This window comes from Beauveria bassiana (assembly GCF_000280675.1).
Source record: "Beauveria bassiana ARSEF 2860 unplaced genomic scaffold BBA_S00001, whole genome shotgun sequence".
NCBI classification, from domain to species: Eukaryota; Fungi; Ascomycota; class Sordariomycetes; order Hypocreales; family Cordycipitaceae; genus Beauveria; species Beauveria bassiana.
Window position 1 is genome coordinate 91,794 of NW_007930836.1, and position 23,684 is coordinate 115,477.

At 52.2% G+C, this 23,684-nt stretch overlaps 7 protein-coding genes across 7 annotated transcripts; 3 read left to right on the forward strand and 4 right to left on the reverse strand.

Annotated features, from left to right (window-relative positions):
• Positions 1-564: 564 nt before the first annotated feature.
• On the forward strand, positions 565-1,230 carry BBA_00031 (uncharacterized protein; the record flags this gene model as incomplete). Its single annotated transcript, XM_008595128.1, has 2 exons — positions 565-805; positions 890-1,230. The coding sequence occupies 2 exons, from the start codon at positions 565-567 to the stop codon at positions 1,228-1,230; spliced, it is 582 nt and encodes a 193-aa protein (XP_008593350.1).
• A 1,803-nt stretch (positions 1,231-3,033) lies between these two features.
• Positions 3,034-4,150, reverse strand: BBA_00032 (uncharacterized protein; the record flags this gene model as incomplete). The annotated part of the gene is made up of 2 exons (XM_008595129.1): positions 3,034-4,065; positions 4,124-4,150. The coding sequence occupies 2 exons, from the start codon at positions 4,148-4,150 to the stop codon at positions 3,034-3,036; spliced, it is 1,059 nt and encodes a 352-aa protein (XP_008593351.1).
• Positions 4,151-10,334: 6,184 nt separating this feature from the next.
• BBA_00033 (uncharacterized protein) lies at positions 10,335-13,752 on the forward strand (the record flags this gene model as incomplete). The annotated part of the gene is made up of 3 exons (XM_008595130.1): positions 10,335-10,910; positions 10,951-12,044; positions 12,099-13,752. 3 exons carry the CDS (start codon positions 10,335-10,337, stop codon positions 13,750-13,752), a joined length of 3,324 nt encoding a protein of 1,107 aa, XP_008593352.1.
• Positions 13,753-14,485: 733 nt separating this feature from the next.
• On the reverse strand, positions 14,486-16,267 carry BBA_00034 (group II pyridoxal-5-phosphate decarboxylase; the record flags this gene model as incomplete). Its single annotated transcript, XM_008595131.1, has 4 exons — positions 14,486-15,616; positions 15,676-15,720; positions 15,776-16,051; positions 16,163-16,267. The coding sequence occupies 4 exons, from the start codon at positions 16,265-16,267 to the stop codon at positions 14,486-14,488; spliced, it is 1,557 nt and encodes a 518-aa protein (XP_008593353.1).
• Positions 16,268-17,790: 1,523 nt separating this feature from the next.
• On the forward strand, positions 17,791-18,066 carry BBA_00035 (uncharacterized protein; the record flags this gene model as incomplete). Its single annotated transcript, XM_008595132.1, has 1 exon — positions 17,791-18,066. The coding sequence occupies one exon, from the start codon at positions 17,791-17,793 to the stop codon at positions 18,064-18,066; it is 276 nt and encodes a 91-aa protein (XP_008593354.1).
• Positions 18,067-18,645: 579 nt separating this feature from the next.
• Positions 18,646-19,515, reverse strand: BBA_00036 (Ras family protein; the record flags this gene model as incomplete). Its single annotated transcript, XM_008595133.1, has 1 exon — positions 18,646-19,515. The coding sequence occupies one exon, from the start codon at positions 19,513-19,515 to the stop codon at positions 18,646-18,648; it is 870 nt and encodes a 289-aa protein (XP_008593355.1).
• Positions 19,516-21,631: 2,116 nt separating this feature from the next.
• BBA_00037 (gp24-like protein) lies at positions 21,632-22,354 on the reverse strand (the record flags this gene model as incomplete). Its single annotated transcript, XM_008595134.1, has 1 exon — positions 21,632-22,354. The coding sequence occupies one exon, from the start codon at positions 22,352-22,354 to the stop codon at positions 21,632-21,634; it is 723 nt and encodes a 240-aa protein (XP_008593356.1).
• Positions 22,355-23,684: the final 1,330 nt, after the last annotated feature.

Sequence of the window (23,684 nt, forward strand, 5' to 3'; positions counted from 1 at the left end):
TCTCTCTTTCTTTTTTTCTTTTTTTTTTTTTTTTTGCATCTATTTCCTGATTTATCCTTTTTCTGGCCCCCCAATGCAAGTCCGAAACGGCACGTTGAGAGGCTCAGGCTGGCCCAGGTGAATGCAAAGACCAAGACGCAAACGGGCTCGATTGAGCCATTGTTGTTCAGATTGCCCTTCACTTTGTTCTCCCACGAGGAGGGGGTCCCCCTTTATCGATCATTAATTCAGCCGAGATTCATCGTGTTTTGAATGCCATGTGAAGCACGAGTAAGAAGCCTGGTGAAGAAAAAAAAAAAAACACACTCGGCTTCTCCGTGCCTCTTCTCTCACAGCATCACCAACATCTTGTCCGTTTCGTTGTATAAGAGAAATAACTGCGTGTCTCAAACAACCAAATCGCCCTCTCTCATCTCGCTCTCTTCTTTTTCGCAATCTACCTTTACTTGCCCTAGTCTTCATCCTCTTTGTACTTGCTATACGCCATTCTTTCTCTGTACGAACAACACTCACTTCTCGACACAACCAACAGCCTCCTACCCCTCGCCTCTCCCTCAACCAACAATGCCACGTGGTGCCTACGACTGCACCGGCGCCGCCCCCGGCTCCTATGCCTCTCGCCAGGCTCGCCAAATGTATCCATGCGGTGGCGGCAGCACCCCCCGCGCTTCGCAAGCTGTCCTCTTCACAGGCCCCGTCCCAGTCGCAGGCTATCAGTCTCAGTCTTCACATGTATACGGCGCCCCTCCGCCACATCACGCTCCCAATAATCGCGGCGTCATGAACTACGGCTTTCCCGCCACAGGTCCGTATAAACCCCCCCCTCCCCCTCTTTTTGCATTCTGGTAGAACTTGTCAGCCATCTAACAAGGGAAGAAATAAGCAACAGGCATCCCCACGCAGGCTGGCTTCGTCCCGCAGCAGCAGCAGCAGCAACAACACCAACAACAGCAGCACGTGGCCGCGTACATGACCCGGCCGGGCTGCTTTGCCCCGTCGTCGCATCATCAGCCGCAACAGCAACAGATGCAAATGGTCGGGCAGCGCTACGCCTACCCGCCGCCGGCCGCGGCCCAATTACAAAGCCATCAGGGTATCGTGTACTCGGCCCCGCGAGCGGGAGGATACCCGCAGCAGCAGCAGCAGCAGCAGCAGCAGCAGCAGGGTTTGATTGCGTATGGCGCCACGGGGTTCGCTCCCGCCGTCCCGACGTGGTATCGACGACCGTAGCTCTGACACACGTTGGCTGCAACTACTACGTGCTTGTTCAAGTGCGTATAGGTGTAAGCCACTTCTTGGCTTTGACAGTGGTGATGGAGAGAAAAAGAAGCGCACCAATGGGCTTTTCGCATGTAATTCTTGCTTCTTGCTCTTTGTTTTCACCAATTCTTTTTTCATTGCATATTCTGGCGCAAGAGAGGTCCCCTCGGTACACCTTTTTTCACCTCTACTTTTTGTTTTCTTGGTGGTTTCTTTGTTCCCCTTTTTATATCCTCCTCGACTTCCTTTCTCATCATTGCTGCCACTTTTGCTTTGCCACCGTGGCTTATATACCAAAACGAGGGACGTCGCTTCAAAAAAGCTTTTTAAAATTTCTTCCGGCTTCGACGTGGCGCGAGATCGGACATTACAGAGAACAAGTGTACCTTAGATCTACTTAGTTTCGCCTAGCTAGATGCATAGAAGGGTCGGCCCAAGATTCCCTATCCGGTCACGCTAACCGCCTAATGAACCAACTAAACAGTAACTAACAAAGAAGCAGCTCCCCTTTCCCTTTAGTCGGCCGCCGGAACGGAGCGGAGTGACTGTTTTGAGTTGGTCCCAGCAGCTCAAAAGTTCCAAAAGTAGTGATACTTGGGGCGAAACACCACCAGCTCAAGGCAGCACGAGTATGCGCTCTCAGCGTAGAGTTTTTGTGTGGAGTTGTGCCAATAAATTCCGGAAATGGGAGTCGTTCTAGAACCAGTGTCTTGCTACCCGATGATTGAGCTGCTTGCTGCTTTTCCCCAAGAGCCGCTCAACCAGCCTTTTTGTTAGCGGGCCATGATCGTACTTAGCCGAGAGAATGATATCTTGCCTCCACGTCATTTGTCCTTGCTAAGTTTGTTAGAAACTTGAATTCTGACCAATGGTTTTCACGAAACCTGAGAGGCTTGATACTCACGGCTTAAGATTTGAGCCTTAAGTGCCCGAGGCGTGAGTCTCGCCGGCCGAACTCTTGAGCTTTGGGGCTTGACAATATGGGCCTGAGATTGAGGCTTGAAAATTGAAGCATGAGACTGTAGGCTTGAGACAGATTTAAGATTGTAGGCTCGACACTTAGATTTGAGACTGTAGGCTCGACACAGATTTAAGATTGTAGGCTCGACACTTAGATTTGAGACTGTAGGCTTGACACTTAAAATCTGAGGCTTGAGTCTTGAGCTTCGAGACTTATTCGTGATTCATCGAAAGTCTTTCCATTGCGCTCGCCTACATCTTGGTTAACTGATTCAGGTCAATATTGGCCCTCATACATCTTGGTCAAAGTAATTGACAAAAATATTGACAAAAAATATTGACAAAAAATATTGACAAAAATATTGACAAAAATATTGACAAAATGATCCGCCTCGTGCGTCTTGGTTAATGTCGTGCGTCTTGGTCAATGTCGTGCGTCTTGGTCAATGTCGTGCGTCTTGGCCAATGTCATGTAGTCTTGGTCAATGTCATGGAAAAAACTCGTGTATGAATATATAGGCTCTCATGTATTTTCTAGGCCAATGTTGAATCCAGCAGTGTTGCTGGTTTTATTCCGTATGCATCCGCCACCCGATGGCGGTATAGTCGTCATGAAAGGAAGAACATAAACTCCAAAATCAACTCCCCTCGCTGAATTGAACCCTTTTTTCACGTATGAACAAAAGTTACCCATACTTCGCTATCCCCAAGTCGTCGTGTTCGTGTACAGCTGCGCTTTAGCATATAAACTAACAATAGGTATATAAATCAATACAGAAAAAAAAACCAACTACTGCCTTTGTATGAAGCTCGTTATTGGCCGTCAGTCCAGGCATTGTCGTTAATAAACGTATTCCATGTCGAGTCGTCCACTTGAGCCATCATCGGGTCCCACCTAAGGTTGGAGATGTCAAAGGTGTCGCTGGTTGGGGAAACGACTTGCTCCTCTTCGTTCCTAGAGCCACGAGGGACGCCTGGCATGTCGAATGTTGCGTCCATGCTTGGCCAAGTTTGAGAGGCAGAGTCGTAGCCCGCATTCATGTCGACGCCACTCATCATCATCATTCTAGCCTCCGAGGGTAATTCGGCCGTGAATGCAGACCGGTTGGAGCCCAAGTCCATAGGAGAATCGGGGTGGGGAGAGTGGTGAAAGGTGGGTGGCGATCCAGGCAAAGCAACGCCAGAATCTTGTCGCAGAAACTCTGGGTGCTGCGGTGAGCATTGGCTGACAGCAGAGGTAGAGAATGTTCTAGCGTGCTGAACTGTTTGGTGTGGCTGGGCATAAAATTGATGGGCCGATGGAAATGGGTCAGAATGCGAAGGCATCGAGTGAAACTGCTGAGGCACGGGCTGCGGGCGCTGAGGGAATGGGGAGTGTTGCTGCTGCTGCTGTTGCGGCTGCTGCTGTTGAGGTAGTTGCTGCGGCGGCTGAGGGGGAGACACAGGCGACGTATCTGAGTTCTGACGGGCGTGTTGGGGAAACAGCTGTGCGAACCTCTTGTTGATCTCGTTGTTTCGCCAATCATCATCCGTACGAGCGACCAATTCCGACAGAGCAACTCTGTTAGAAAAGTATGCCCCTGCTCTATAGTTAAGTTCGGACGAAGACGTTTTCATATGAGGACCGAGGACTCTGTAGGAGCGAGGAAGATCGTCGTCTTCCTCCTCGTACATTTCCTCCTTCATGACAATATCGTCGGTGATGCGGAAGCTCTTGCCAGTACGTCGCTTGTGTATATCGCTGGCCATTCGTGCTGACTGGACGCGAGCCTCGAGGCTGCGGTCTGTGCGGCGCGAGGCCGCAATGTATGCTCGCTCCTGGTTCTCTTCATGGGATCTCTCCGTCTTTTTGAGGCAGTTAGCAAAATTGGTGGTGAGAGATGAGGCCGTAGTGGAAGCATACCTTTTTGGGGGCTGCGGGCATAGGCATGGTTTCAAAACTGCTAAAGTCTAAAGAGTTGCTTCTCATGTTGTCGAGTATCTGCACGCGGGCCGGTGCAAGTTTTGATTTAAATAGAAGAAACCGTTTCTTTTTTTTGGCAGGTACGTAGCTGTCAAGCGAACTCTGATCGCGAGCGGCACTAGCCGAACCTTGCTCATAAGGTGACTGGATGTGAAGGTGCTGGTGGATGAAGGTACCAGTGACTCAGCAGATATGGCTGCTCAACAAAGGGCCAAGTGGCACTAGAACAACTGCGGCGGAAGCAAAGAGTTGGGTCACGGAAGCTTCTGGACTAGGAACACTCTTGACGCGAGAGTAAAGTCAAGTCTGATAATAGTCTGATGGTAGTTTGTTGTTTATTAATGTGGCGGCGGTAGTGGTTGTGTTTATTGGTGGTGCAAGAAAGAGCGCGAGGTGGCGGGGGTATTAGGCGTAATATTAATATAATATGGCTCGGGGAATTTTGAGAGATGTTGGGAATCCAGAGGTGGAATAGGAATATGCGAAGAAACGGAGGGCAGTCATGGGTCTAATAAGTAAAAAGTAGGACATGTTCGGCCGAGAGGGGTGGACGCTGTCCAACCACCCGAGGAACAAAAAGCGCAAACCCGTAAATGGAGCTTAGGTGGCAGAAGGGGGGGAGCGGAGGGAAGTGGGCGAGAATAATGAAAATAATGACAATACTTTAGGTGGTTGTCGATGCAGGCGATGGACGTCGATTTTCAAACTGTGGGACCGGCAATGAGCTGGGGCCGGGGAATCGGCACACCCCCCCTCCCTCCGTTATCCGATTTGCTATGAGCTGCCAGCTGCCAGCTGTTTGGCTGCCAGCTGCGAGCTGCATTTACCTGCTTTTTGCTGCCGAAACGAGCTAGTGAAATTTATTTTGAAATTATTGGTGGTTCCTGATGGGGAATAATTGGCGGGCTCCCCAGGCGTTTGCTTGGCCGTCAACCGTGGGCTTGGCAGTTGGCAGCCTCGTACGAATGACGCAGCATGCCCAAGTAATTGCTTCCTTTTTTCACGGATCAGATGTCTACTTGTACTCAGGGCTTCGGTGTTTAGGCACGTGGATGCGAAAAATTATTGGTGATGATTCCGAGTCGCAATGCATGGCGATTGTGCGTCGTGATTTACTACCAAGTGCCAAGACCCACTGGCTACGATACTGTTGAATTCGCAGTGCTACTCCGTACCGCTGTTTGCATATCCTTGTCCACCTCAAGACACACCTAGCTTCACACTACGGATTACCACTCCACCATTCTTTACACCCTTGTCGCCATGCCATATTCAATAATTCTAGCTTTCTGTGATGGTCTGTAGCTGAAGCTCTACCCTCGGGCTACAGCCGGATTACCAGGGACAGCCTCGAGCCCTAATAAATAGAGGCTAGAGCCGAGAGCCCAAGCGTCAATCTTCAAACACGCTCACACTCACGCTCAGCTCACGCTCTGCTACTTCTCTGACCAATAGCTTCAACTGGCAATTTCCCTCGATACGGGAGAAAGTACCGATTCGATAAGACGAGCCACCTCATTGTACGTTTCCAGAAGAGAATGCCGACATCTTGTTGTTGCATTACCTGAGCAGCACAGGATGCCGATGCATCATGCGCAGAGTGCTACACTGGGCAATGGAAAAATATGGCATTTATTACTAATTCTAAGCCTTGCGCAATTACTCCCTCTTTTCGTCTCACCACCATGCAGAGAACCGAATCGTCCTGCTGCCCTTCTAGTTAGTTCTGGGATAGCCTGCCGTTGCGAATGTCCGAGACGACCGTCGGACACAAGCTTAGCATCCCAGCCCGCTAACCTGCCGTGCCCGCCTCACGAATCCAGCTCGCGCCACATTTATTAGTTGGTTAGTGCGTTGGCCCGCCGCGACATCGAGATGTGCCTCTCCCCATGCAATCTGACTGGCTACTCGCCAACGAGGCAAGCACATCAAACCCGCTGCCTAATTGAGCTCTTATCCAACGGATCCCTGGCGCTATTAACACACCTCTAAAACATGCTTTCTGACTGCCACCTCCACCTCTCCTGACCAAGGCATCGAGCATCGGTACTCCAACATTGAGATTCCGTTTCTCTTCCTTCCTTGACGCGGCATTTAGGTCCAAAACTTCCGGAGACGCGTGTCCTTTAGTTTCTTTTTTGCCCTTCAGATTTACCGGTTTGGTCTATTTAAATCACAATCCCGACCGTTATCGGCCTGCTCACCATAGCTGTTGGCTGACCTTGTCAACCGCACTTTTGGGTCAATCTTTTGCAACGGCTCCAAATCTTGCCGTCAAGCCTTTTTTTTAGCCAATCGTCCCCACCCACCTGTTTGGTCACTTCTGCATGCAGCCATGGCGACTCACTGCACACGACGACTTTGCGCGCGCCTCAAAATTTCATTCCGACAGTCATTTTTTGGATTGTTGAAACAGAATCATTCCTGCATCAAGGTTACTTTGTCATGGGTCACCCAGGACTCTTTTCAAATCTGTTGAGAAGTACACGATTGCATCGTATACCCGGAGCGATTGCATCGTATACCCGGAGTGTATGCTCCGCGGGTCAGCAATGGTCCTGGTGCCGCCAAGAAAAAGCCGGCCTTACCAATTGCCGTCAATACGGAAACAAATAAAAAGAGACTCTTCTTCCTTCCGTTAGGCACAGGTCCTCCCCGCAGTGCAAGCCACAGAGTGGGATGCTGAGCCACACCGTCAGTGGGATGGGGCGTCAGCGACCCATCATTCACTACAAATCTGCCGACACAAGCCACAACCTCGGCCACTCTGACGTCACAGCCACTCCACCATCGTTCTGAGACTGCACCACACCTCAGATTCCCAGCGTCTAGGCCGTGGATCAAAGCTGCAATTATTGATTTCAGGGGCCCTGCCTTGGCTTTTCCTTCCGACCCGCCAGGGCTCAGTTTGGAAAATCCCTTGATTTTTGCTGAGAAGAGGGTCTTTTCACGACCCTACACCCCCCCAGCCTGCACCCTTTGACGCCACACGTGCCCGAAGCAGTCAGCACTGACAATTTCCTAGACAAGAAATCAAGGTTGTGAACATTATTTTTCTGTTCAGACCCCGAGCCTGAGTTCTCTCAATTCGACTATTGGACGTAGCGCGATATCGCTATTTACGACGAACCCAGAGAAGATGGCTTTCTTCCAGCGTCTTCTAGATCTGAAGCCCGTGCTGTCTCCTGTGCTCGCTGGTATGCAACGCTTATGAAGTAGCTGCGGCTAACCGTTCTGGGACGAAGGCCCTAGATACGTGGCTGCGTGGGCTTTGTGGACTGCACATGTCACGTCACAACTCCGTCAGATCTCAGCATCTCCATCGTTGGCTGCATGTTGCGCTGCACAGCTGATGAAAAAATCGAGTTTCCAATGTGTGCAAGCCGAAATGTGTCATATTGACGTCGTTGGTGCCATACTCACCCGCCTTCACGCATCGGGCATGTACAACTAGATGCTACGCCTTATTTGCACATGGCCGTGCCCTCACTTTCAGCATCACACCAAGACATTAACGTACGCATCACAATTACACCTGGCAGTGTGAAACCTGACAGGCGTGCAGACCTAAATAAGTGGCTTGGGTTGCAGAACTAAAAAAGCGTCGGGTTTGGCGTTTTGGCATTTTGGCGTTTTGGTGGGCTCTCTTTTCATTCGAGCCCGAAATTTAATGGAGGTGTCGCCACATCTGCCACATGGATAAGTTGGATTTGGAATGTCCATGTTGCCCATCTCTCTGTCTGAAGCGCATCGAAAAGGCAGCACTTCTCCATCGAGATTTTGACCATGCACTGATGGGTACTAGCCACACCTGTTTCCCGTGGCGCAACCTCATTCTTGCGTAGCAGCCACACTGTCCAACACGTTTGTGCCTTTTCCGTCTAGTTGATCTTCATTCTTACACAACAGCCACGTCTCGACTTTGCCACGCTTGCCACGTATCGACATGGAAAGGACCTTCTTGCCCGCTGCTTGCCCGCTGCCCGCCCGCTGTCCGCCGTCTGCCCGCCATCTGCCCGCCGTCTGCCCGCATTCTCTCGTCATTTGATGGGCAAGCACGGCAGAGATGAGCCAATCGGCAGATGAGACGACGAGATGCCGCTCCTCCAAGTCTAGAAATGCTGCGAAAAGTTTCCTTTAATGCAAGCGCCCGATTGCCGCACTGTTTGGCGCCACGGCATCATAAAGAATCTGTGGCAAGACCCTAGCAAAGCCACATGATTGTGCACACGGCACCGAGCTCCGCGGCTATCGATCACGACACTCCCTGGTTGGAGTGGTCGTAGCCCTCGCCCTTGCTCAGATGCTCAGCTTCTCAATTCCAGGTATGACGTACTATTTCTTTGCCCATCACCGTGGGGGTTATGATTGCCTGTCGATCTGCAGCAAAAAGCTGCGAGATTTGCATCAAGTCCCCCAAGTCCAAAAAAAAAAGGGCAAAAAGCAAAAAGCAAAAAAGGACATGTTTTCACGGCGATGGCCAGCAACACATCGAGATCTCGAAAGCCGACCTAGTTGTTGGGGGATCTGCGTCGTCTCCCTTGATCGCGATCAGAGTGCATGCAGCCTTGCGACGACGTGAAAAACCAGCCAATCTACACAATAACTTCTGACCCCTCAGAAATTGACGATTGGGCCTCCAAGGTGCGTATTGTTCCCTTTGATTCGACTCGGAAAATCGCTGTGCTGCTTGGCTTGAAACGATGCCCCTCCCTCTTGTCCCAGCTAGCCGGAACCTAATTTGACACCAACGGTATTGGAAAAGTTCCGAGATTGTGTTATCTCCAGTGCGTTTTCGTTTTAGCCTTTTTTTTTTGTTTTTTTTTTGCGGGGAGGCCCAAGTATTTGAGTATTTGGTTTCTTCTTCTTTTGCGGGTTTCAGTCCTGGTCATGCCTCCGCGGGGCGGGCGGGCGGAGCGTCTATGCCGTGAGAGCCGCATGTCCGTGTACAAGGGCAACGAAGGGGTCTTGCTGGTTGTCACGCGGCTTGGCGCTGCAACTAATGCTGAAGACTACCAGCAATGCGGTAGATTTGAGCAAAAAAACCTAGCGGAAGGGTAGATTGGCAGATTGGACGCTGCTGTTTGTTCACTGGCCAAGGTGGGTTGAAGCCAAAGTCTCGGTGACATCCCATGGAAGCAGTCCTGCTCTTAACTCTGAAGCCGCGTAAACTTATTGTAACTAATTCTTTTTGGTGGCTCAACGTCGACAACGTCGATTCCGAGGCTATTTAATTTAGTTTCAATGCCCGATCAACGCTCTTATTTGGGGCCAGAACTCCGTGCTTAGCAGTTACAGAGTCCTCTGACGCAGGTTACGGGCCTCTTACTTACTGTCCAAGCGCACGACCCTTTTGGCTTCCACAGTAAAGTACGGCAAATCCGCATGGTCACGAACGGATCAGGGACGATTTTTTATGTTGAATTGTTGTGAGAGCTTCGTAATTTATATGCATAGAGAACAGATTTGGAATGTTGGTGGTGGTAGGGCGTGGACACGCAACGTGCCGCTTTAGTGCTACAGCGGGTGTATGGGTTCGCAGTGTCCAACAGCTACCAGTCATTCCACCAGCCTCAATTAATTTGACAATTCCTAAGGCGCAGTTGGCAAATAACGGGCCTCTGGAACTATTGAAAAACAATCGAGTTTTCCCAAATTCGAGCGTTCCTTTTACGGCATCTACACCATTCGCTGCCCGAATGAACAGCTGGTGCGCAAGTGCCACCCATTCTGTGGCAGCCATATCTTCGTCGCCTCTGTGGCCGTACCATACGATAGATTTCCCCTTTCCAAACGAATCAACTGGTAATTCATACCGCACCTATAATAACCTATTGCCTGTTTTTTTTTTCTTTGCCTTGCTTTGGCTTTCCTGCTTCCCACACCTCAGCAGTCGCAAAGCTCTAGAGATTAACATTTCCAACTCATAGTGTCGCCCTTTTCAGCTCCCACCTCAAATTACTGTTCTTGTTTATAACATTTTCTACATTCCTCTGCAAAGCGAGCCCTTTTTGACCATGATGACTAAGGTTGGAAGCTGGCGAAGCCGCTCATGTGATGCTGCCTGCAGCTTGGCACCTGAAAGAGTCCTCTGTGGGCTGAGATGGCGCACAAGAGTTTTTTTCTCGATGACAAAGCAGCCTGCTCAAAAATGAACGAACTGGTCGACTTGCAAAAGGAAGTCTCTGCCCTTGTTGGTATCCTGTCATTCATCACTCGTCGGGCCGCGGACTTGTGCCAGAGCGACGAGGAGGAGGAGGAGGAAGAGCGCACAGCCGAGTCCCCGTTCTCGACCCAGGAACACGGATGCGAGCTGGAAGAGGCGGACGAGTCTGTCGATGAGACCGAGTTTGAGGCCTCCATTCCATCGGGCGACCAGGAGGACGTGGAGAGCATCAAGCGCAGCGCACTGGACCGCATCGCAGAAGTCTTGGCGAGGTTCAAAACGGCACAAGGCAGAGTGGCGGCGGTAGAGCAGCGAAAGCAGGACGCGAAGCATGTGACGAGCGTAATGATGGTGGAAGATGCGAGCACGGCCACGTTCTTCTGCGCCAAGAATGAGGGACTGGATGAAGATGATGTCGAATTTCTGCGCAATTTGGAGCAAGTATACCAGCGCATAGCAGCGAGCGGCAAGCGAATTCTGTTCCTTTTGTCATTGAGCACCGCAAGCTACATGATGGCCACGTCGCAGCTAACAAGCAGACGCAGAGCTTGGACAATTAGAGTGTGTCGAGCGAATGCTTGATCTGATGTTTGCGCATCAGATGCCCCGTGTCAAGCATTACGCCAATGTGCTCGCCAACACGCTGGAAGCGGCTGCTCGCGCCCTTGCACCGAAGAAGGCAGCACTCACTAGCCAGAACCTCGAACATAGTTGCAAAAGATGCACAACGAGGATCTGGAAAGATGACCATGATTTCGACTATGAGATTCGAATAGCAAGCACAGGCGACGATTCCGATTCGGACATTGCCGTGGACTGCTTGACTGATCGCGAGGGCGAGGAGCTCGTCCAAAGCGTGTTTCGGAGCATTATGCACCACTTTGGGACTGCTCATACCGTTCAGCAGGCTGCGATTAAGGGTCTCCTCCAAGGCCTACATAGCATCGTGCGCCATCCCCGGCGACGACCCGCGTTAAAGGGCCTTCTCCGTCGAGCGCTTCACGACGAGCGCCGATTCAAGAAGGCGTGGTCTGCGCTGCTTTACCTGACACGCATTTATCATGCGGCTGTCGCATTTGAACAGTTGGCCTCCAAGACAGGCCTCACGTCTATAAGATTTCAACAGATTTTCCCCTCGCCCGTAGCGTACAAGCCAGGGCGTATGTTCAGGCAAACGCCCGTTGAAGTGCTTACATCGCTCGGCATCAATTCTTTCCCTAACTGGGGCGATTTCTTTTCGCGCCGAGACAAGGTAAAGGGATTCCTCAAAACGACCCGCGTGCAAAAACCAATACACGCAGAGATGCAACTCGTTAGCCACTTCCTGCAGTGGGCTCAGACTGGTAGCGGACCCAACGGCAGAGTGTTTCCATACATCGGCTGCTCAAAAAAGCTGTGCTTCTTTTGCGCGACCATGTGCAGCCTCTCCCCCCTCGCTGACGAGCCGCTACACTCTCGCGGCACCCATCTGGCGCTGTTTTCGTTGTGGGCACTGCCGCCGTCGCTTCCGTCTTCAGCAGCCGAGCTGGTCCAGCGATTCACGCAACTTCTGCGGGCGCTTCTGCAGCGCCTCTTGTCTGCGTCGACGCCGCCCGCCCCGTCCAACATGTTACAGCAGTCGTCCGCCGCCCTGTCGACGGCCAAGGCGGTGCGTAGGGAGCGGCCAGAGTACACTACCAGGCCTCAGGTGGCAAGGTATGAAAGCTCGGTCTTGCTGGAGGAGTGACTCAGGTTCTGACAGCCTCGCAGCCGGATGATGCTTGGGTTTGGCGGAGTGACGGCCACGGACCAGCAGATGGAGTTTCTCCCGTCGCATGAGAACCCGGGCTACGCGACTGTGCTCGGCGGCAATAGTAAGTATGGACCCAAGATGGATATTCCGATATACGAGGCCGAGGTGGCCAAAATCAATCATGGGAGAAGAAAAGACGGGCTGGAAGCTATGAACGAGATGCCTCCTGTTCACGTCACGGATCGACAGCCATGTCGGCGCTGTGGCGACGCTGCGAGTTATCGATGCCGCTCGTGCTGGACATACTATTGCTCGTCTGCGTGCAAGAAACGCCACGCGGCTACTCACGTCTTCAGCTGCCGGCTGCCCGACCGACCCAACGACGTAGATTTTCTGCGGCTGACCATACGCAGAGTCAGCAAGGAGATTCAATCCGAGGATAAAGAACGGATGTACAATGCGTTTGTTTATCTCTTTGCCGATGACGACCTCTGCCGTGCCTTTGGCTTTAACAATTGCGCAGACATAGTCGAGGTGCTCAACCTCATCTGCTTGTACGCGACCCTGTTGAGTAGACTTCGGCCGGCCGTGCGAGGGTTGCAGGAGGAGCTCGAGGCCGGAAACCTCTGCCATTTCATGACCAGATTCTGCGAGTTGGAGCGAGAGGTTGCGAGGCTCTCGAAAACAAAAGAATGCAGCTGCGTGGCGTGGTTCTTGGATCGCTGCTCACCGAAGACGTTTCCCATCCCGAACAGAGGCAAGGACGAGTATGAGATCTGGATCGTCGCCATCATCAGTGCCTTTGAATCTCTCAATGTGACGGAAAGAATGCAGAACAGGCCTACGTTGAGCAGCTCACAAAGAGACGTGCTGGACCTGTACGTGACTATTCAGCCCAGTCTCTGGCGCCTCCCGGACGTGACGTCGTCGCTTTGGATCAAGTTTGGTTTCTGCCACTGCAGGTCGTTCTCGCACCGTGAACAGCTTGCGAGGGCGTACCTGGCGCTGGCAGCCTCGGCTGCCACCTTTGACGATGTCGTTTCCGCCTATGAGACACGGAGCCTGGCAGGCTTGATGCGCGCTCACGGAATTGACCTTTTGGCGTTGGAGAGCCAAGGAATACTCCCGTGTCGACCAGATGTCTCCGAGTACAAGGTATTTCGACTCATGGTGAGTGTCGAGCACGCGCTCTCGGGACGCTTCTGTGACTGCTTTCGATTGCACGAAAATCGTGATTGCCACTGCCCTTTTGAGACGCACTTTGACCTCGAGTGCGATAGCAATTTTGGTTTCCACCTGACAAGCAGTTGGGAAAAATGGCAACTGTTGAACTTTTACAAGTACATATTTCGACGACATGATTACAACCCGCGGCGCATGGCGGAGGCTGTAAATGATTCTGACCTGGGCCGTCTCGAGGCGTATCTGGAGACTCTAGATCCTGACATGAGGAAGAGACTGCACCTGGGGCATCGAGGTAATTTCTTGTTTCCGAGATTGAAAGACCGGATGAAAATGAGAACTGGGGACGGGGTCGTTGTTCATGGCCATTTGCCGTGCGATTGCAAGCTGCACGATGTTTTTGGGCCACCAGGAATATCGGTCTGGAGTCTCGAGAACATGCTTGCCGCATTGGGCTTTGTCGAGAAAGACGCTGAGATGGAGACTTGATAATGGCCTAGAGCACGTGTTGAATGACACTGTGTAGAAACGGTAGGTCTGGCAGAAAATCAGTATCGAGACCTTGCGTCCCGGGGCCAAGCGGCAATCAACAGTTGAAATCTCTTGGGCATTCTAGTTAGCATTCGGAGAGTGATTGAGGTGATTTGAATCTTTATCGTGGTTCCACAGTTTCTGCCGAACAATATTGGCGCTGTTGAGGCGCCACAAGCGTCGAAAAGTCTTGAAGTCTGCGTCTTACACCTCTTCTGCAGGGAAGTCGGCTGTGAACGCCAGATAGTAGAGATTCTCTACCCTCGAAACACGTATATGTCGCCCGCTCCGCATCTACACTGTTTTGTTTGCATTGCCCAGGCACGACGCTTCAGGACACAAACGGCGGCAGGGCGAATTGAAGCGTTTATAGAATACTCGTTTTTTGGGCTCGTACAGCAAGCTCGAAAAGGATGTTGCAGCTATTGTCCTTGACCGCGCAGGTTGCGGGTTGTCACAATGACCAAGTGAGCTCGCGCACCCCGGGAAAGGCAATGCTGAAAGGAAAAGAAAATGTCTCGTGAGCGGCGTTCATTTCAAGTTGCACAACCATGCAAGTGTCATGCTTATTAAGCCAGCCAGGTTCAAACAACGACAACGGTTACTTTCTTCCAATTGTTTTATTTCTTGTCTATCTAAGCTAATAGGCAGTGTCTGTTGTATCGAATCTATATTTGTATATTCATGTGCATCATTGACCCTGTGCGCCCACCTCGTTCAGCGCCTTGGCCAAACCCTCCATGGTTCCAGGCAGCGTTTGCACATTGACCACGACGCGCAGGAAGCTGCCCTTTTCGCCCGGCGCATAGTCAACCATGAAGCCGCGCTCAATCAGCGCGTGCACGATGCGCTGCGTCTCTCTCGTGTTGACGGCCTTGTCGTCTGACAGGACCCCGTTTGGCGAGTAGTAAAAGCACACCTGGAGGCACGGCGTCGGGTTGTCCGACAGCAGGGTAAAGTTGCCCGTCTTGTCGAGTCGCTTGTACAGAAGCGATGCCATGTCAAAGGCGTGGTCAATCTGCTTTTCGAAGCCGTCGGCGCCGTAGTAGAGCCAAGCGAGCGCGAGCTTGAGGCTGTCGCCGCGACGACCGCACTGCAGGGTGAGGTCGGCGAGGTCCCACGTCTCGGCGTCGTCGGCGGCGTCGTGGAAAAGGTAGCCCGCCTTTGTGCTGTTGGCGACCTTGAAAGTGCGGGTGTCAGGGACGAGTAGGTACGAGCAGGTGGTGGGCACGTTCATCATCTTGTGCGGATTAATGGTGATGGAGTCGGCGAGGTGCGCGCCGTCAACCTTGTGGCGGTGAGCGCGGGAAAAGACGACGGGCCCTCCCCAGCTGGCGTCAATGTGCATCCACAAGCCGAATTCCTTGCAAACGGCCGAGACGGCGCGAAAAGGCTCGTATGAGCCGCGGACAGTGGTGCCGGCGGTGGCGTTGACATAGAGCGGTGTCTTGCCCTCGGCGACGGCACGGAGAACGTGCGCGCGCAGGGCGTCGGCGCGCATGCAGCCGTCGGCGTCGACAGGCACGGCCCACACACTGTCGCCGCCGAGGCCGCAGATCATGGCGCTCTTCTCGACCGAGTAGTGCCCGTGGGCGCTGGTGAAGACGACAAAGTCGCGGCGCGAGCCCGCGATGCCGCGGGACTTGGTGTCGGGATACAGGGTGTTGCGCGCGACGACGAGCGACGTTAGGTTGCTAGAGCTGCCGCCCTGGCAGGTGATGCCGCCGGCAAAATCGCCGGTGAAGCCAAATAGGCCGGCAAGAGCGCGGCCGGTGGCCTTTTCAATCACGGAGAGGGCAGGCGAGACTTGGTAGACGTGGAGCTGGCCGCAGAAGTTAGCATCGCAGCCAGGTTCAATCGGGTCCTCGAAAGAGACGGTACATTTGTGTTCAGGATGGAGAGGATAATGTCGGAGATGACGCCGACCTATCCGAAGTTAGCACACGTTGCTGATTTGAGATGTCAAGAGGATTGGTCGCACGGGTGTGTTGCTGGCGTAGAGCTTGTCGAGGAAGCCCTGGTCCCAGGTGTTGACGCTGTAGTCGAGAATGCGCTGGATCATGGTCAGCAGGCCATCTGCGCCCTGGCCCTCGGCGGGCAGAGGAAAGTCGAGCTTGGCAGCGAGCTCAGTGGGCGCGGTGGTCTGAACGAGGACGTTGCGACGGCCCTTGGGGATGCTGCCCGTGGGCTTTTCGTCGGCGGAGCGGTCGGCGGCCCTGACAAAGGGTATGATGAGCTGCTCGACGGCATGAAGGAGCTAATGGCGTTAGTGGGTTAGCGTGGGCGCAATTGCCATGAAGCTTTGCCAGTAAATCAAAGGACCAAGTGTGAGAGAAAAAAAAACAGCACTCTATGAGAAAAGACTTACATGTTCGAGCTCGCCGGCCCGGTTCAACGGAGTGGCAGGGCCGGAGGCGGCGTCAGGCGAGGAATTGCCATTTTGGGCGTGTGCGGTAGCGGCGGGTGGTGTCATGCCTTGTCGTACAAGGGGAGCGTCGGCCGGTGGCTGGACAGACGTGGTGAGAGAGATGATTCGATGCCGGCGAATGGACGGCAATTGGATCGACAAGATGGGGGCCGCAATTCACGTAATAGGTTGTTTCTTTGACGTTGGGTGGTGACTATGGGAGTCAAACTTGAACGAAAAAAAAAGGAGTGAGGGACAAAAAAAGTTTTAAATGGCGCGGCAGGAAGGAGGAAGAGAAGAAAAAAAAAAGAAAGAGCAAACTGACATGTCCATGAGGCAGAAACAAAGGCCTGTCATTGAGCGAGGTCCCGCTGCGCATTGGCGGTCGATGGCAACGGACTATCGGCGGTCATGGACAGCTAAAACTAGCACATTATGTCGCTAGCCTGGGTCTGTCATTGATTGTTTTAGGTCAATGAGTGTAACTTTTACGGGATCTGGGAAACCTTTTTTCTTTCCCAGAACTCCGTCTGGGAAAGTTCCTCTCGAGGCCTGTCGACGTCAATGTTTGGCCGGCAAAAACTCAAATCACGTCAACGCTGGCTATAGTGGCGCGGGCCGAAATGGCGGGCAAAGGCCTAATACAGGCGGTATATGGCGAAATAGCTGGCCGCGTAAAGACAAAAATGAGCAGATTTGTAATATCCATCCGACCGCTAGTTGGCATGTCTAGTCCAGCAGCAGGATACATTAATTAGGTGCACGAGACGGAAAGTGCAAGCACCGTCTGACCTTGCTAGCCGGGGGACCTCGCGCTGAAATCTTGCCCACGAATCGGCGGTCGGCGACCGGGGCTGCCCAAAGAGGGGATGCCTCCGGCGCGGCGGCGCCAGTCTCTGTGTTCCGTATGCAGGGCCTCACGACAGCGCAGACATGCCCAAGAGTAAAAGCAAAAGAGAAGAATGAGAAAATGCACAAAAAAATGGACTATTAAATGAATTCATGTCTACTTGTTCAATCCGAGGCAAAGAAGAGCCATGGTGCAGTCACACGACCCGTCTGCAGATTGCCCACAGCAACCAACCACTACAAATCAGGAATACATGGTCACGATGTGCCTCTAATTCGGCGCGGCCAGATGCGACGCTCTCTTCCTGGATAGCCTTCTCAGCTATTCAGATGCAATTCTGGCCACATGCAGCAAATATTAAACAAGTACAAATGCAACTCAACGTGCCTCTGCCAGACACACACAAACAGCCGTTTTCCCCGTTTGCCGCCGCCAGTTGCTCACCGACGCGCGCCTCGAAGAACCCTGCCACTTGTCCTGTTCCGTTCGCCAACCAAGCTGCAAATCATCAGCCTGATTGCGCTTCATTGACTACATCAAATCCACCGTGAACTTGCCAATAACGCATTCCTTCATCAGGCATCTTCTGACATTTCAACCACTGTAGAGTACCCATCGTGTTTCTGTAGTGAGTCGAGTCCATCACCCACCACAATTTTCCAACATCTTTCAAGCAAATCTCCCCTTCACAGGCAATCCGCTTCTATCAACAACTATATTGACCACCACCACCATCATCATGTGTCGCCTCCATATCGCCGCTCACCCCTGCGGACGCCGCGACGAGAGGCGCATCGTCGTCTGCGATCGCGTTCGCCGCCCACAACGCCGACGTACGCTGCATCGAAACGCTGAGCTGTCGTCGCCGCTGTTGCATCTGCCATCAGCCCATCCTCACCACCTCGTCACACGTCGTGTCGCCGCCAGCATCGGCGCCGTCGCCTCCGCACCTGACTTCCGAGGCCGTCCCCAGCGGCTCCAGCGCTTCCTCCTCCTGGCAATACCGGCTCCCTGAGTACAACGTCTACAGCCAGTATTATAAGTCCTACTACAGCTCCTGAGTCTTGAACTTCTAGCCAAGAGGTGCCGCGTGGCCTGTCATGGTTTTCAATGGATAACGCGTCGACATGGGGGAAAGAGTATGCATTAATCGGCCAAGGACGACGTGGTGTTGCAAAGTCAACAACCAGTCTCGTTTCCACCTATAGATTCAATAGCATCCAGGGGAAAAAAAAAGTACATTGCTCCATCATCATTAATACATACTTGTCTTTGTATTCCAGAAAAACAAAAGTGCGTGCCCCCCATTATCCAAATAAAAACCCAGTCGTTCCTCCGCCATGATTTTGTACCTCCGTGGCGCCGTAATCGTGCAGTCTTGGTATCTCTGCAAGCAAGCAAAAGTCCTACCCAAATTCCAAAGCCAAGGTATAAAAAAATGAAGAAAAAAAAAGATGTAATAAAAAAAAAGGAAGCAAAGCCATGTTTCCACAACCGTCCCAAAATGCGGCCGTGTCTGTAAAAAAACACCATCACTCGTCCCAAAACCATGCGAAATGCACAAAACATGCCACCCACTCCACCACCGCCCCCATTACCAACATCGCAACCTCTTCCAGAACCCGCCTTTCCCACGCCCAAAGCGCTCGCCAGTGATGCGCGGCCCTCCCATACCGCCGCGCTTCTCCGGCGCCGCCGCGCCATGCTCGTGCGGCAGCGGCGTCAGGGGCTTCGTCATGCCCCGCGCATTCATCTCCGTGTTGTCGAGGATGCCCATCTGGGCGAGCTGCCTGCGCTCCATGACGCGCCGGACCAGCAGCGCAAACGTCTCTTCGATATTCACCTCGAGCCGCGCGCTCGTCTCCATGAAGCCGCACCCACGCTTGCGCGCCCAGTCGAGGCCGACCGCGGCCGGCACCTGCCTGCTCTGCTGAAGATCGCACTTGTTGCCGGCAACAATTTTGACCGGAGGCACGACCCTCGGCGCCGGCCTCGAGTTTTTGGACATTTTACCATCCACACCCACAGCCACCCCGCCGCCGGGCAGCCCGGCCCGCCGCGCGCGCTCCGCATTGTCTAGCCGCGTCTCCGCCTCCATGTCGATCAAGTCGTTAAAGTACTGCAGCTCGTCAAGCGAGTCGGCCGAGGTAATGTCGTAAACGAGGAGAAAGGCGTCGGCGCCCAGGTTGGAGCTCGCCCACATGCTGCGGTACTCTTCCTGGCCGGCCGTGTCCGTCAGCGACAGCGTGTAGGTGGTGCCGTCGACGCGGCGCGTCACCGAGTAGTTGTCCTCAATGGTCGGGTCGTACTCGGACGTCCACTGCGAGCGCACCAGGCGCAGCGTAATGGACGACTTGCCGCAGCCACCATCGCCGCAGATGGTGATGGAGACGGGCACAGCTGGCGGCGTGGACTGCAGTTGCTGCGGCAGCGCTGACGGTCCCGTTTGGTAGTAGGAAGCCATGCCCGGCGGCAAGAAGGAAGACTTCTTGGTCCTTTTTTTGGGGGAAGTTTTTGCAAGGTTGTAAGTCGTAGACGCGTGGGGAGGGAAATGACGTGTAAATAGACTCCGTGCTGCCACAGAAAACGGTTGAAACTGCCTCGGCACGCGTCATGCGGCGGGATGCAGGCACAAGCGAGACGAGTGCCTGGAGCAATCAAGCACGGAGGTCTCCGAGACAGAGAAAAGAGAGAACAAGGATATTTGAGTGCCGATACTGGCTGGTGATCAGAAAGACGACAAGCGAGGAAGAGTACCCTTTATCTCGCGTGTCCCCTGGACCGAAAGAGCTAGTAATTAGATTAATAGCATCGCTAATCAGGGCCGCGTCCAGGGGTGGTGTGGGTTGGCAGATGAAGTAGTGATGTCAGATGTAAATTGCATGAACCAACTGACATTGCTTTTTTGAATCAAGGCTCTCCAATAAATAATTCAAGTAATCAGAGAAGAAAGGAAAAAAAAAAAATAACAAGTAAACAGGGAAAAGGATAGAAACTATCTCGTGCAACAGAACGTGGGGAAAGAAAGTCCTTGCGTCGCCTTTTTGGCTCACCCCTTACTTTTGTTTTAGCGTCATGCCTTGATCTCAGACTCTAGGCCAGTGTCTCGGACTTTTCCTCTGGCTCGGAACAAGAAGAAAGATATAACAATAACATGCGAATTGACTAAATCAAAAAATCAAGCCATCTGTCTCAATGCACAATGGCGTTGCTGCAACAGATTGGCCGATGCAGGGAGGGAACTTTGAGGGGAGAATGAGACACTGGAACCGCCACAGTGGTTCACCAAAAAGTGGCCCTATAACGAACAAGCCCTAACAAATATAACAAGCAACTGGGATTTACCGTTTACGACAAGATGTAAACGGACAGACCCTGCCTCGTTCGCCAAAACGTGTTGTAGCGGAAGCCCGTGCTCTGCATCATGGCGGGTGAATGTCCAAGTGATGTTTTGCATGCAGCCCCGATCCCCCAGAATTTGTCTTTTTATTTTCTTCTCAGGTGGCTGATGCGTCTCTTCTCCGGTGGCTGATGCGTCTTTTCTCAGGTGGCTGACGCATCTCCTGCAAAGGGTTGCCCGATAGGTCACGGCCCATCAGAGCAACATTTGGCCGCCGCACCTGAAAAACAGGGGCCCCCCCTCTCATTACTTTTTTTTGTAAGTGCCATGATTCAAGATGCAGCAGGGCAATCACAGGTCCCTCTTATTACAATTCTCATGCAAGATTGCGCCTACAAATACAGTCGACAGATCCTGTAGCGAGACTTGGGTTTCCCCATCCTCCCTTTATCGCTGCATGCCATGTTCAGTGAGGTACTCGCAGCAACGTCATCTTGTCTGATGTAGAGGCACCTTTCTAATGATGGTGAGCGTGATGGTGTGTTTTGATAAGGATTGTTCGGAGCAATTCACAACCAGTTCCTTACATTGCTGTTGAGAATTACCTAAAGGCGCTGTACTACTTATTCCTACCCTTTAGCAGGACTGGACGACCACAAGATTAAATCAAAAGAGAAACCGAATCACAAGAGTAGACCTAAACAGCAATAAATACAAGGTTCAAATGACTTTTTTAGCATTTTCGACATACCGATTATATCGCCGCGGCCACGCCAGCAAGAACCACACTCTCTCCCTGCCAGCGCTGCACCGCTTCACCCCCATGATGTCTTCAATTGCCGCCTCCCTCGCCACAATCTTCTATGTACAACGTCGGCGCCGGGAAAACAGCTAGATAAATTAAGCTCTACTAACTACTACACTGTTGTTAATTTCGGAGTTTTCGTATGTATATAAGAGATCATGAATATAGGTGCTCATAGCGGGTGGCCGCGGAGTTAAGCCGCTTATACGGCTGCGCATATACTTGTGGATACGCACGATAACCACAACCTCTCTTTTGACGGAGGCGACTGTTCGATATAACGTAAACACTTTAAGCAACTGGAATTTATGAGAGGAAGCAAAACATGGTGGGCTTGTGAGAGTTGACACGCGTCGAGGTACTGCCTTTTGTATTCAACATCTCATCCAACCACATCTGAAACTATATTTTGCAAGGCAGATACCCTATTGCCTCTTAGAAGCCGCTATGAACTGTCCAGTAGTTGGGGCCAGCAGTGGTGCTGAATCCCTGCTTATCAATGCAGCTGCCATACTGGTAAGGCTTGTTAATCGTGCCTTTGCCGGCGCCCGCTGTCTTGGAAGTCGGAAAGTAGTAATCAACCTGCGTCTTGAACTGGTCGGAGCACTTGAAGTTTGGGTTTCCGTTGGCGAGAAAGTACTCGAGGAAGCCGACCTGGTTGCCGACGATGCCACCGGCACCGGCAGGCTGGGTAAACTCGCCAATGACTGCCGTCTGGCCCGTCGCGCTGTTCTTCAGGGTGCCGCGCCACTTGGTACCGCCAATATTCTCAATGACACAGTCGAACCGGCCCCCAAAGTCCTTGACCTGCAGGGTGACGGCGCAGCTGACACCGGCGCCGCCGTCGGCGCCGTCGCTGCAGTTGGGGTGCTTCGAGGTGGTGCCCTTTTGGAACGAGGAGAAGACGCCGCGGATGTATGCCTTGCCGTTGCTGTCCGTCTGCGGCTGGACACCCGTGTAGCTGACTTCTTGGATATTCTGGAATTTGAATTGGTTGGCAAAGTAGTAGCCTCGCTTGTGGGCGGCCTGGGAGACGCCAAACCCAAAGGTAATGTCCTTGAGACCTGTGGCAGGCGTCGAAATGGACCAGGTATGACCAATGCCAGCCAGGCAGGTCGAGGGTGCAACAGCGGCAAGAGCCAGAAAAGATGCCTTCATTTTGTAAGAGGAAAATGATTTGTGAAAGTGGTTTGATATGCGAAGAAAGCCCAGAGAGACTGGGTGATTTGGCAGGTTTATATACGGAAAACGAAAAACTTTAAAACATCAAAGTCTTTCAATGAATGGAGAGTCTCTCCGGGAACAAGGTAGTGCAGAGTGAGGTAGTTGTACATTGCAACCATAGTTCCGGCGAGTGTGGGGGAGCTGTCGAAGAAGCTTCCTATCTTGGCAGGTGGCCCTCAAGATCTTCCCAAGCCACCAAATCCGAGCGCTGGAACGCTGCAGAAAGTAGGTATTGAAGGGAGCTGAGGAGTACCACTGCAGGAGCTGAAGACCGCGGAAGGGGGATATTGAAGAGCGCGAAACGGGGTTTGAATGAGTGCAGGATGTGAGTGAGCACTGCAGACCAGCTGAAGATTGATGCAGAAGAGCGCAGCGGCACAAGCTGACAATTGACTCAAGAGAGTGCAAGTAATAAGCTGAAGAGTGAATCATAGACTTGCTTAAAAAGTCACAGCCAATCATATAAGCTGCCTACCCACGCCCAGACGACCTTTTTACATAATTTAGAACCTATTCATCAGAGACAAGTCTCGGAAGCTCGGGTGCACCGTTCCCGCCATGTTTAGCTCGCAAAGTATCCGTAGTTTAAGACCCAAATTATTACCAGTCGTATTGGTAGAATGACGAAGCGTTACAAAGAATATTCCAGTCAGATTTTCGCAGATGCGGCAAGTCCCCCTACTACTAGCACACACTAGTTCAGTTGGCAGCAGGCAAAGTTCAGACACATCCCGAGGCCGGGTGTGAATATAAGCTTGTCATCGTTGCCGATCCTCCCTGTCTTACCGTTCTAGCAAAGGTAGCATTCGTAAGTTGAAGAACTAAAAAAACGGTAGCTTGCCGTCGGATGGAACATGGAGCTTGTTATCGGCGTGCCCTTTTTCAAGAAGCAGTGGAGAGCTATGACGCTGTATTTTTCGAGTAGCCGAAAAGTTTAAAAATGATGAGAAGAACGAGCAAGATTCCATTAGCCGCCATTTCTGTACCTGCATTACGCGTCACACTCAAACTCTTCTGTCATGTTGAACGAGAAGACGGCGCCGTCGCTAGTCTGGTGGTAGGTGGGTGGCGTTGTATGTAAGGCTCGGCTCCTTTGGCCGATGGCACCTTTTTGGATCCCATCGGCAATGAAACTTTGCTTTCTACGCAATTGCCGCTGATCTTTTTCCATTTTTTTTCTTTGTTATTTGCTTTTATCGATCGACCATTGTGGTTTCTCCTTGTTGCCATGTGGTCACATTGGCCCAGTTGTAAGCAATTAGTC